At 44.3% G+C, this 13,725-nt stretch overlaps 1 protein-coding gene across 1 annotated transcript in view; it reads right to left on the bottom strand.

Annotated features, from left to right (window-relative positions):
• Positions 1–10,366: 10,366 nt before the first annotated feature.
• The window catches only part of T265_02927 (hypothetical protein), a gene marked incomplete at both ends in the record, with an annotated part of 61,099 nt that continues 57,740 nt past the window's right edge, over positions 10,367–13,725 (bottom strand). Inside the window, 3 exons of the mRNA XM_009167291.1 lie at positions 10,367–10,515; positions 10,558–10,708; positions 12,533–12,710. Coding sequence (XP_009165555.1) covers positions 10,367–10,515; positions 10,558–10,708; positions 12,533–12,710 — 478 coding nt within the window. The remainder of the gene's footprint in view (positions 10,516–10,557; positions 10,709–12,532; positions 12,711–13,725) is intronic.

Below are 13,725 nucleotides of genomic sequence, written 5' to 3'. Positions count from 1 at the left end.
AAGATTTGCCTCAGTAAACACCTGGTTATATAACGAATATTCGTACGGGAACCCCAAGAATTAGCGGTTATTTCCGACATTTGCTATGCAGCAACAAGCTGGTTTCTGAGGCGGTTGACATAAAATCTTGCCAAGTAAGCCGCAAAGTGATCATTGTAGAAAACTACACGGCGCAATTCAGCCCGATACCAAGCGAATTTTTACTTTTGCTCCCTTGGACTTTCGCTACCCGGCGGCAAACTTTGGGTCGATGAGGATCGTGTAAGCAAGGCATCAAATCCAACAATTTATCAAAGCTGTCGTTTAACAAAATTTCGTGTTTGGGTTTTGGTGATACCCGGAGCAACCTTCCACGTCGCGTCCACGTGTTCTTTGATCGAGATGCTTCCGAATCTTTGCGTTACAACTTGCATACACCAACCTGCTTGGATACTATGAGCAACATCCAGAAGTCATTTTCAAGACGAACTTGGTGTGTGAAACGAAAGAATAACAGTTAGCCAGGGGTATAGTCCGCAGCTCTTGAAAATTACTTGTCTCTCTTCAACCGGTAGATAACATTACCTCCCCAAAGTACCCTGGGTGAATAAAATAAAGCAAATTGTATGCTTCCTTAGAATCCAGACCCGTTTAAACCAAAATAGTTTAAATTAATTTTATTCTGTGGTAGTTCTCACCCATTGGGCGGTGCAAAGCGACAGTTAAGGAGTTATAGGAAGTAAATTAAAAATTGACAGTTGAGTAAAGATGGGAGAAAAATGTATAGGAAAAAGTCGGAAACAACAAAACGGGAAAATGCATGGTGTACGATGGGTGAAAAAATCACAGTCGGACATGCTCTCGACTACGATCGTTAGACACACCGAGACCCCCTTTGTCAGTCGTACCAGACTTGTTCACCTCTACTTGATTGGGCTCAAACGAGTTTTAACTGACCAGCGGGCGACTAGTGGAAAATGTCGGTCAATTGTGTGTTATAAGTGGCCCTCTCATTGTGTTTCAAGAGGTAATCAGGTGGTGGTCTGATGCACTGTACAACGAACAGTTGTATTCAACGTTACTAACGGTTAAGGTGTCAGCAATATTCCAGGAGCAACCGTCGTGGCTACGAAGGATGTTCACGTCGACCTCGGAGACTGAAGCCGACCGCATACCACAGCTCACCCCAAAAAGCGCTGTCCAACTTGCTGAATACGACACTCAAATTTGATTTTACTTCCCGAAGGAAGTTTATGACGACTCATACCAACAACTTTCCAGATGGTTTGCAGCTTGACACGGGTTCCGACGCCACGCTGGTCAGTGAACTAACGTGGAGACGAATTGGTAAGCCAGCCGTATAAAAAAGCGACTAAACATTGGGCTCGTAATGCTTTTAGCGACTCACTGAAATTGATTGATGAGGTTTACCGCTCCACAGACTTAAATGGCCCGGAGGCACATGCTACTTGGTGTTTGACGTCATGTCTCAAACTTGACCTCATTGGGCTGAAATGGATCGACAACCTGAATCTGCTAGCAAAGCAGACTGATTCTATTTGCAACGCTGCACATTTGCACCCATGGACGCTCTCGAAAGACTCACTCCCTGAAACCTTCACTTGAAGACCTTCTACAACGCTACAATGTTCAGCCGGTTCACAAAAACAAAAGCCCAACTGTGACCCTCCACAGTGTCAAACGAGTTTTCGGTCCCAGCTCCCCAGTAGCATATGCAGCCTTACCCATCGTTGACCGAGAACTCGACTGACTGCAGAAGGCTGATGCTAGGTGCTTGGTCAAATTCATGAGTATGACTTCAGATTGCAACAAGAAAACCCCCTTCATGTGGTCGATTAAGTAACCCGGTTTTATAATTGGCTCACATGGCCGCCAAAGAGAACCGGACAACCTGGAAGCCATCACAAGTGGTCAAGGTCAGAACCATTCCAGCACGTCCTCGGCTCTGTCGAAAATGCCGAATTCTGATTTGCTACCCACTCTCTGCGATCAATTACTAGAAACCGTTGTGACGTCGGATGCTTCGAACCACGGAATTGACGCAGTAATTTCGCATGTATTTCCCGACATCAGCCAGGAAACCACTGCACATCCCGCCAGACCCGTAACGTCAAACGAGAGCAAATTCAGTCAGTTAGAAAAGGAAGCTTTGGTGATCGTGTTTTCGGTCGTCACCTCACCTCAGTGATCGATCATAAACCACTGCTTGGCTCGGAGATGTAGACCCCGGTGTATACCGCTGACCGCCTTCAGCGATGGGCAAATTTCCTTCAGGTATGCGTCTTCAAAGTCAAGTACTAAACCACCACCAGCTTCGGACAAGGTGATGCGCTGTTGCAACTCATTGATTCAAGCAAGCCATAATCATAAGATACTGAAGTCGTAATAATTTCTCTAAAACCCTTCAAGGATTCCCGGATTGAGTAAGTATCCAAACCTTTCCTGCAGTGTGATGAAGCACCCAAGTCAACTGTGAAAACCTACCTAAGGTCGTGGCTGCAACCCACTGAACCTTGGTTTAGTCTTCACATCGACTATCCAGGCCCAGTTGATGGGCAACGTTCGGGTAATGGTCTTGTTCGATGCCTACAGGAAATGGCCCGAAAATTTCCATTGAACTGTTCGTCAACTGCCAGCACAGTCCTGGAACTCCGATGATTGGTCGGTCACTTTGGACCACCAGAAACTATAATATCTGACAACAGCAATCAGTTCACATCGTCGGCGTTTGCAGAGTTTTGCCTGGAGTAAAACAACTCATGCCCGCTTGTCACCGATTCTTCCGCAGTCGAAGCCGGGCGGAACGCTTCGTCGCCACACAAAAGCTTGCACTTCAGAAGTCCAGAAGGGAGGGACCCACTAAAGAGATTCTGCAAAGGTTCCTACTGGCCTAGCGAACGACGCCAAATCCTACCCTATGCGCAATTTGTCTATCTTGAACTTGTTGCAGAATCACCTTCATTATCTTTACAAATATCTGTTCAGCTACTAAAACCGATAATCAGTTTTTGTGCAACTAGGTGTAAAATTGTTATCCTTAACTTTTCGTTGCAACCAACTGGCCTGTGAACTACAGCACCAACGGTACCAAGCAGTTTCACTCCGTGACTGCATGTTTTGTGATTGCATGAAGAAAGCGATTTCAATCCCATGGATGATTTGGGGGGCAATATTCGTCATACCGTGCTTGTCGGTTACTGAGATATCGCAAGTGGAAGCTAAGCAAAAATGATGATTCAATGTGATCTAGTATCATGCCTACCTGCTATGCCACCCGAAGGGTTGCGATACTGCCAGCTCTAGACACAAGCGATCGAGCTGTCGGGGTTGGGTTCTAATCCTTGGTCTTCGGATAAAGCAAGTTCGCGGCTCAATAGCTGAACACTCCCTAAAATACCACATGGCTTCACAGTACAAACAGTTTGAGTGATGAAAGGCGAAAGGCCTAATTCCCACGCGCCATTCGCGATGAAAAATCCTCTCGTGCAAAACTTGACCACCACAAGCCACGTTTTTCTTTGCAATTTCACGGATATTGTCCGTTGCAATGCGGTCATCCAGTTCTGAGTTAATCGCGGTTCCAGTGGACATGAGAGCTTACGATTAACCCAAGCCACCCGTTCCCACTGAGTAACTGAACCAGCATAAACAGAAAACAGAACTTGTAGGAAGTGTCATGCCATAACAAGCTGAATATGTTTCAACTACTCAACTCAAAACTGGGATACCGCATTTTGAGAAGATACAACAGTCACCGGACGGTACGCAAGCAGCATGCTTAACTTGATCACCAATGAAGCTGAGGTGACTTGAATCACAAATTCACCGCGAACTGAGTTGATCAAAGGCTGAGTGCATAGTTTGCGACTGGAAGGAACATTGGACTGACGGTTGCCTTTAGTGAGCAGAAGTCCCTTAGTATTCTGAGCATCATCAAATCAAACATGAGGAGTTGTGCGTGACAAATTTATTCAATCTGAAAAGCCAGTAATTAGAGGAGCGTTGTGGAAATCAATGACAGTCTTGGCATTTGTTTACCGCCAACTAACCCCAAACTGTGGGGTGCGTTTGCCACCTACTCTGATTATTTGGTTTAAAAATGTTGTACGCATGACCAGCATTCTCATCATATTATCCGTTAGTTACCTGGTTCAGAATTTGCTCCTGGCAAATGAGAGTGAAAGGATCAGGAAAATCTGGCAGTCCTTATCTGCGTTGTGATAGGGCTGGATGGTGGTTGGTTGGCGATTGTGAAAAGGTGTGTAGGATTGACGCCCCGCAGTCCTGCCCGGCAGTTATAGGTCTGTGAGTTGTCTCATAAGTGCTAGTCAAGGCAAGCGCTTAATATTCCAACGGAATGCTTACCTACTTTCGGGAATCTGGAATAAAAACCGTGCAACACGTGGTTTTCAGAAAACAATGGGGGTGATTTTATCGCTCTTCCTTACCACCAAAAAGATAAGCACTCCTTCCCTGTAATTGTTTGCAGAGTTAGACGTTCACATGTGTAATGACTGCTTCGGATGCTCCTTATATTTGCCTGTATGCTGCTTATATATCTGCACTTATTTACAAAATTTGGGGCCCATTAGCAGCACAGTGCTCTGCGTTGCAAGATATTTGCGAGCGAAATAAAACTTTTCGCACCAAAATACTGCATTTTGCTGCATATGTGCTCACACCAAAAATCATTCTAATCTACATTCACATTCTTGTAGTTCACCGAAATACATTTTCCAGTGAAGCAATCATACCCCTGGCCAAAGATGCCTAGATTGGGCTCAAAAGTTAGAACTCGTACTCTGAACTCAATTACCTGTCTTTCAGTCCGACAGGGGCACTCCTTAGCTATCAAAAATTCAATTCCAGTGTGCAAATACAGAGGGCGCCCGTCATTCGCACAATGCTGGCAGCTGCAATTCCTTTACACAAGGAGTAAAACCTACTACACCAAAATGTTGCATTTTGTTGCGTATGTGCTCAAATCAAAAACCGTTCTTATCTACGTGCATATTTTTGCAGCTCACCAAATTTCATCGTTCAGGGAAGCAACCGTGCCTCTGTTTGAAATGTTTGTGGGATAATTTCACAGCATCGCCGGGAACCCGGGACGCCCAAATGGGGCTCAAAAGTTTAAACTGGTAATATCAATACAACTGCTGGATAACTTTAGTTCATCAGGGACACGTCATAGCTTTCAAACAATGAATTCCATTGTGCGAATACCGAGGTCCCCCTGCTTTTTATTAGGATATTCGACAGAATTAAACGACCTTGAGGTTTGTGTTCCTACACCAAAACGTGAAATGCAGCATGTAGTGTACACTGGCATACTGTAATATGCACGCTATGGAAGCACCCGGGGCAGTGATTCTCCGAAGAAAGGTGTTCACGACACTTTCTGTGGATGGAATCCAGAAATAAAGCTCATGAGCCAAAGGCCAGTAAGCAAGGTTGTACATCACTAATACTTACATATGAATCAATCAAAATGGCAGACACCGTATACTACAATACGATTCATGAACAAGCCAGCATTCTGATTGGTTAGTTATGCACAAGCCAGGAAGCGCGCACGTTCAAATTGCATTTATGCGCAAGCCAAGAAAGAATCGAATTAAATGGTTGCAGCGCATAAACCAAGAGAAGGTGGACTTTCAGTGCAAGCGAGAAAATAGCATGGAACAATTTTAATAATTTGTTGCCGGATACCTCTCCTTCTTCACGTGAAATACGTGCCATAGGACGTTTGTAAAATAAAAAATCTTAACATCACAGAATGTATCCGCGAACCGTAACGTATCCATCGAACTGCCTTTCTTCACACAACCTTCTTCTGACTACCCACATCATTTCTTTCAGTTAAAGCTTGGGAGGAACTCGACATTCGTGTTTTCGGAAATCTCGATTCAAACTTAACTATAGTCATGGATATGTAACCATAGATAAGACTTCGCACTCGGAACGTTGGGTTGTTTTCATCTTGGTGAACCATATTTTAGTGCTATATGACTCAGCAAAAGCAGTAGCATCCTATGAAGTGGGAAAGTTGAAAAGGTGTCGAGCGACGTCGCCCGGACTTCAACCGCGAACCACCAGGGACGCTCCCCAGGCTTACCCCGCTTACCCACCAAGCCACGAGCGGCCACTGGTGTAAATTTCTCTTGAGCAGCTGAGCCTCGTATGCAGTGGTTGTACGTTTCGGTATAGATCACGTGACTAGGACCAGCCAATCATTTGCTTCAGTTTGGCTTGTGCATGAATCGACTTCCGTGTACAGTGTATGCTACCTCGATTGATGTATGTTGCTTACTGGGTTTCGGTTCGTGAACATTCTTTCTGGTTCCCACCCACAGAAATTGTCGTGAACACCTGCCTTCGGAGAACCACTGTCCGTTCGTGCTTCCATAGCGTGCATACTACAATCGTAGTCAGCACCAACGGGCGACAGTTGTGGAGACATCAACCCCTTAACCGTAATGAATGAAACATGATAAACAAGGAATTAAATGAATAATAAATTTCTACAGCCCGGAAGTGCATTTTTCAAGTTTAGGCGAGTGACTCTGGACATCAATATTAATAACGTTGAGTCCCACCTGGTAAGCAGCGCACTGAGAGGTGGCGCGGCAGTGTTCTGCTACACATCTCTCGGGAAACTGCACCCGCCCCCTAGCCGAGAGCTCTACCTATGTCCAATATGGCGGAGTGCTGCATTAAATTCCCACTTTTCCAAACCTGAAGTCTTTAGCTCCTTTCCCAGGAGTGAATGAAAACAGGGATTCCTGCGAGTGCGGTTAGTCGGATTTTCTGTTCTAAAGGGGATGTCGCTTCCCCTGCCATAGAAGAGAGACCAATTGCTCTCATGCTATGTCTGTAGTTCCAGCATATCTCCCAAACTCCTCTCCTGGTTTATCAAGCACTTGGACACTACAATGACTGTTTTCCATATCCTTTTTCTTAATATATCCAAGCCTTCTACTTTGGTCGTATCTTGTTCCGGAATTGCATTCTAGAACTGGCTAGGTAAGCTGTTCTCCAGTTCCATTCGCTGCTCAGAGTGGAATTCACATGCACATCCTATCTTCAGGCGTGGATCATCTCTCATGTTGTATTTATGCTATTCCCGACCATGCTAACCAAATACTTTGCCCATCATAAAGACCTGAGTTTCTTATGACTTGTGATGGAACTGTGTGGAGGATAAACACACTAAATAACGACGTGATGAGCATTTATTGCTGTGGTCCATCTGACCTAGCTACAGTCAACCTTTCGGAACCCATGCACATCCCAACCTGCCCTCTACCTTCACGACCCACCTCGCCTTTAGCGTGGAATGGGGCATCATTCCACCAAACCTGAATTGTTAGCTTCTTGATTAATCGTTTTAGAGTGACCTCCCGCGACCATTCCATGAAAAATTAAGGACGACTAACATTTCTAAAAACGTTTTTTCGCTATCCCAGAACTTATTCTGGGAGCCCTAACTTGAGCTAACCTGTAGTTCCTAAATTCGCTCCCCGATGGATAACTTTGTCATACATGAGATAGGGCTCTTTCTTCCGCATATTTCACTAGTGGATTACTTTGGAAGTTGTGCGGATCATTGTCCCCTTTCAGTTGACTGGTAATTGCCTTAGACCAATTTCCAACCGTAGGAATATAGCCTCGCTTTACTATGTGAATGTTACCGTGATTAACGACTTCCCGGAAATTGTCCAACCAGTTCCACATCCAAAACCATCCAAACACCCTATTCATTTCTCCCCTTCAACATAAATTTTCCGACCTTAGTCACTCGACGTTGCAATAAACGACTCTTCTCCCGTTAATCCTCAGGAGTGCTACGCTCTGGGATACTCTTGCTCCATCTACTTTCCCAAGTTCCCTAAGTGACTAAAACTGCTGTTGAGGTCTATCTGTACAGGCCTTCCGCACTCCGTAACTCATATGTTCAATAATTGTGTCCTAAACGTTTCGACGTCACTGTGTTTCCCGTCCTTTCATCACCTCGAAAAGAGGCCTAAGATCAGCGTTCTTCCCTACACCTATGAAATGAGTAAGTAATGAAAAACAAGTATGAAGTGCATAATCTGAATGTACAGCGTTAGACGGGAGGGGAGCATATTGCACAATCCTGAGCCTCAGGTGATACTCGATACTTGGCTTAGGCGGCGCCCGCAGTCACCTATGCTCCGTAAGAGAAAAATGTCGACATTTTGGCCCAGGTTCAAGGTTTGTCGCAACAAATATGGGCCATTCGAGTACAGAATTCAAGACCCTGAGGAAGAGTGTGAGCGACCACAAACTGGGCGGCAAAAATGACATGAAATGTCCCTACCGGACAAACAAAGGCCTCTTCAAGGAAAAACGATTGAAATGTGACATTTGGGACTATCACTAACTGTTCACCAGTTCTCCAGTCTTCCTGTGAAATGCAAGGCAACCAGCTTAAAAAGAACTTTGGCTAACAGCACTCAGATCGGGCTTTTCGTTACTTCATCACGAGGGCCATCAATACACAGGTAAGGGGAAGTGCTATTCGGCCCTCTGAAACCTGATAGTCAAAAATAAATGTTTCAATTTTATTCACGAAAATACTAATATGATCGAGGATAAATCACAGAAAACTGTTTACAATCGAGGACAATCCACACGAACAGCACTACGTGAAGGGGAAAAATAGCTATTGCTGGGTGAACATTCTGCACACCTCTACAAAATTTGTTGCAATGTCAGTCAAGATTCCTGGCATCTAGGCCCGTTACCTTGTTCTGATCTCTGGAGTGGCGTTTAGTCTCTTCAGCCCAGTTGATTTCCACTTTGGGTTTTTCATCCAATTGTGTTGATATCACTTAACACAATAAGTATGAAGAAGGGCTTACCGTTTCACGATGGCCCATATATGTCGACCGGTAGACCGACGCATACTGCTCGACAGATGTTGAGGACCAGACTGACGTTGCCCTTGCCAGAAGCTGTTGATTAGCCCTATGCACACACCAGTCACGGTAACGCGACATGTTGGCTGAAATGTAGACATGAACTTCTCACAAAAATAACCAATCCTTTCACATAAAGAGGCTCACATTTACGAAGCGGGTTGATGTTAATGGGAGACTCGAATGAATCCCGTTCACATCTCGTTTGTGATCGCTTTCATCTGAAGGCGCTGCACAAAGGCCGTCGCATGTTTCAATTGGCTTGATATCCAAGATATCACAGCATATCTTCTTGACAGAACACTACTCATAGGGTTGCTGAAAATTTTTCGACGGTCCAAGACCGGTTTGGCCCTTCTTGGAGCTCATTGGGTAGAAGACCCAAGTTTCTCATCAGCGCCAATTTAGTTCGCCACCTGTGTACAATCTAGTGGTCAATTAAGAACGCTTACCTAATGACCCCGAAGAAAGATGAGAAAGGTGACAAAACATTGTTGTTGATGCGGCACTTCTACCGCGTAAGTAGAGATTTCCACACCGTTGTTGGTGGGGATAGCAGAGGAATTGCTTATATAGTTTGTTTCAAGAATAGGTTTTACGTTTTGGTCACTATGGCATGGGACTTCAATCGACTAACAGCAAACTGTCCAAGGTCAGCATAAACTGTTTAACTACTTCCAAGTTTTTCACCAAAGGACAAATTTTATCAAGTAATCAACAAGCAAACATCAATTCCACATGCCGCATCTCAAAATTAGTTTACCAGAAGAGGATATGTTACTCTGAGCTCGTTCGGGCTACTGTCCAAGGGACCCAAACAATAAACAAGCCGTCTGGTAGAGTACAAAGCGCGCTACGAGGAGGGAAATAAGCTCACTAAATAGACCAGTAACCAGAGAAAAGCACATCTATAGGGATGTGGGAAAAACAGTAATATGGTGAAATTCTTTACCGCAAACTCTATGAAGCATAGGTTTCACGCGGGCACCTCCAACACATAAGATCGTTCGACATTCGTTTCAGATTTGGTTGCTCATTTTGAGGGATATCAAACGAGTCACAAATACTGAACCACAATTCATCTATGTCAAAATTAAAAATGGGCCTAGTGACCCAGCTACGGATTGGAGACAAATGGCTTTCCGCAACTCATGCTTCTGATCATAAGCTAGAGTTGTACTTAAGGCTAAACTTCCTGTGGGCCAACTTTACATAAAATCCATAATCCCAACATTTACAGGATAAATAAGGATACGACTTTGTAAAAAGTGTATTGAAGATAGTTAAAGTTTCAATGACCTCGAAAAACAAAACAATGAACGCCGTCTTCTTACTGATAAATGCACACGGGGGTAGTGAGAAGAAAAAAGATTTTCTGGCAATATTGCAGTAGCAATGGGTATGGAATAATAAAAAAAAAGTCAAAAGAAATCCGATTCCGAACCTGGATATGGTGACGGTCCCTGAAGGGGCGGGGTACTGCTGGACGAGTCACCTTCGATCACCTCATTAGGCAACGTGTTTGCTTGATCGGCTATGGGTGTACTCATCAAGATATTACGGTGTGTGTCTGAATTGTGTGCCATCGAGACGTGCTTTTCAACCGACTGACCTCGCCCATCATCTGTATGACAACTGCTTTTTCTCGATAGTTTATTGCTGGATAACAAAGAGCCACTAGCACGAACGAAAGGATTTTCTGGAACTGGACCACCGATCGGGGGAAACATGGCAGCCAAGCTAATCAGAAGACAATTAGCAACCTGGAACGTACATAGAAAGTAGTTAGATGAGTTGGTAGGGCAAGAGTTGAATATGTCATGTCTGTTAGCAGTCATACATAATACCGGGATAAAATGGACGAGCAGGGAGAGATGTAAGCAAATGAGAAGTGCAATTCTTGTCATCTCTCGGGATCAAGCAGGAAGAACACAGGAAGCTGAAATCAAATAGCAGTAATGATTTTGCTCCTATGTTAGTGTGCGGAAATATAGTTATTTCACCAGGAGTTTATGGGCTCTGAGTTTAGCACACATCGCACACAGAGTTTTTTTTGACTTGATATAGTAACAGTGGTCCTGTTGGGACTATGTTGTTTTGGCAAAACGACTGCAAAATATCGATCCAGGTCAAAGGTAGATAATAAGAAAGTGGATCTTATTTGGGGATAGGTCTCCGAAGGGAACATCCATCATATTCAGTGCGATTTTGTCTATATGACAGCTTGTTTATCTTAGCACGAGGGAAACAAGATTGTTCCTACGCACACCCCATATAATTACAATGGTTCCCAACAGGCACCCACCTCATTTTGGATCCGTCATTTATCAACTAAGACAATGAGTTAGGCTATGTCGACTACAAGATCTCCAAACGTTTGGATTCTATCAGAAGGGCTTAATGGAAAATATTGTCAGGTTCCAGCTAATACTGCGTTAGGACGACTGAACGAACATAACCTGTGGTGAACACACAGGTGAACCTGAGGTGAACACATGAACCTGCGTTGGAAATGGGGCTACTCCAAGGGAAACAAACAGCTACAAATAGGCCATTGTACCGTCATTTTCTCTCTACGCACTTCCAGCGAAAAAATGGTCTCCGCAACCTCGACGTCCACGAACAGATCAACCCTTGCCAGATGAATCATTCCAGGTATAAGGAAGCCTTTGGGGAACGGGTAGAGGTGCACCATGAGAAAGCGATAGCTCCGAGGATACCAGTTTCAAAGCAGTTGACCGGCAATGGATACGTACGTCAGGATGAATCGACTACTACCAGGAAAATGTAGTTCGGGGGCATCAGCCTAAGTCTTGGTTCGGAGAAAGATAAACACAGATCAAAAGCACGTACAAACTCATACAGAAATTGGCTTGCTGATGGATGCGCGCTGCACGATGGTATAGGGGCCATAGCTGATACCTGGCAATGCGCTTTATTTTATTGCTTTATAGAAGGCATTCTAAGAACCTGCCATTCCAGACAACATAACCCCGTAAGTGGCGGTCCCTATAGTGCACCATATCATTCCACCCCCTACGGTAGCAATACAATTAAAAGAGGATGCAGGGCAAAATACGAACATCTTCGTTGTCGGGTGGAAAAGCCACATTTACTGATCGTTCTAGCAGTGGTGGAAGCTGAGATCGGATTATTACTCCGGATTGCTCCAACAGCTAACTGGCTAACAGACTACCGATGCTTTACCTTAATGGAAACAGGATGTCAGGGAGAAGGATAATCTAATGTGGAACGACCGATGTCGCGAACCCGAAATCCAAAGGCACAGTCACATCAAACAACCAAAATAAATGGACAAGTGAAGTACAGACAAACATAAGCTCAAACCACCTTGCCAAGTCATGCGTAACCATTAGGATGTCACAGTTGTTTGTGCCTACCTGAACCGAATAGAAAAAAATATCATGGTTAGCTCAACAGTGACTTCGAACTAGTGATTTAATGACGAACGTGTCCTAATGTGACTTGTCCCGACAAACCGCATCACAAGTATGGGGGCCGACACATAAGTGCAGAATGAAAACATAGGTAGCTATGCTCTGAAACCAACATGAAGGCTAACTAACCCGGATAGAGGACGCAGCTGCCAGCACAGGAATGCGTCCTTCTGTATCCTGGGAGTAGAAATCGGCCCCGCGGCTGATCAGGGCCTCAGTAAGATTGACGAGGCCAGAGGCTATCGTGAGATGAAGCGCAGTACGTTGAGATCCATCTGGTTGGATTATTACACTTTCGTCTTCAATTCTTTGAGAGAAACAGAGCATACCAACAACGTTATACGTGGAAAAGGACACGCAAGTAAACTGACAAAACGCGAAGGTAATACGTTTGCTACACGTCGTACTTCTTTGTACTAAGTAGATCAAGTGTAAAATTGCGGAGAAATTCGGACGAAGACGGGTTATGGTTGATACACAGCCATGAACAAGAGACTAGGATTCTGGTGAAATCCTACCACTACAACAAAACTTTCGAAAGAAAGCCCGAGTCGAAGGATCAGTATACAGATATTTCAATAAAAACTGCAACCGAATAACGAATTCTGAATTAGATGGGCACCAGTTTCCACGAGAAATTCGAATGGCTAGATAAAAGCTGTTCTACCAGTCGACAGTGCAAACACATTGCGTGCGGTTGCACAACAATTCGATAACACAATTCTCCGGTAATTGATTAAGATGCTGGAGGTCCTAAACAAGACGCTGTTGAGTAGACATCAACACCTGCTGTATACGACAACATTAAGTGCAAAGCTGTTATGACTGAGATTGTGTGATAAACAAGGATAAGTTGGAGGAGAAGTTGTCTAATTGTCGGTGTGATTGACGTCCAAAAATAAAGGGAATGCACAAAATACTGGTACAACAGATCAAAACTGAAAGGTCAACCGAACTGGTAAAACTCGAGAAAAGGAGGACAGAAAGTTGGTGTAAAATTTTAACTCCCAACAGACCGTGAAAGCCTTGTATTTGCTTGAAAAATGACAAGCAAAGTACACGAGCAACGACTGAGCGACACTTCTAACGTCAGTACATTACTAATGCTCAAGAATGTCACGACCCTCATGAGTCCGAGCAGATGGCCGTTCTATGGCAATCTGAGGGACAACGAAGGACAAGAATACTCACCGCTTTTCAAAAATCATTCCTCCTCCTCATCCTTACCATCATCATCATCGGCAGCATGACATCAGTGTTAAGCACCGATGCTTCAATGCCGTCAAAAAAGATCTACATGCTTTCAGGAGGAAAACACTATA

Source organism: Opisthorchis viverrini (genome assembly GCF_000715545.1).
Source record: "Opisthorchis viverrini unplaced genomic scaffold opera_v5_38, whole genome shotgun sequence".
Lineage (NCBI taxonomy): Eukaryota > Metazoa > Platyhelminthes > Trematoda > Opisthorchiida > Opisthorchiidae > Opisthorchis > Opisthorchis viverrini.
Note: the sequence above shows the minus strand (reverse complement) of the source record. Positions and strands in the feature narration are given on the sequence as shown.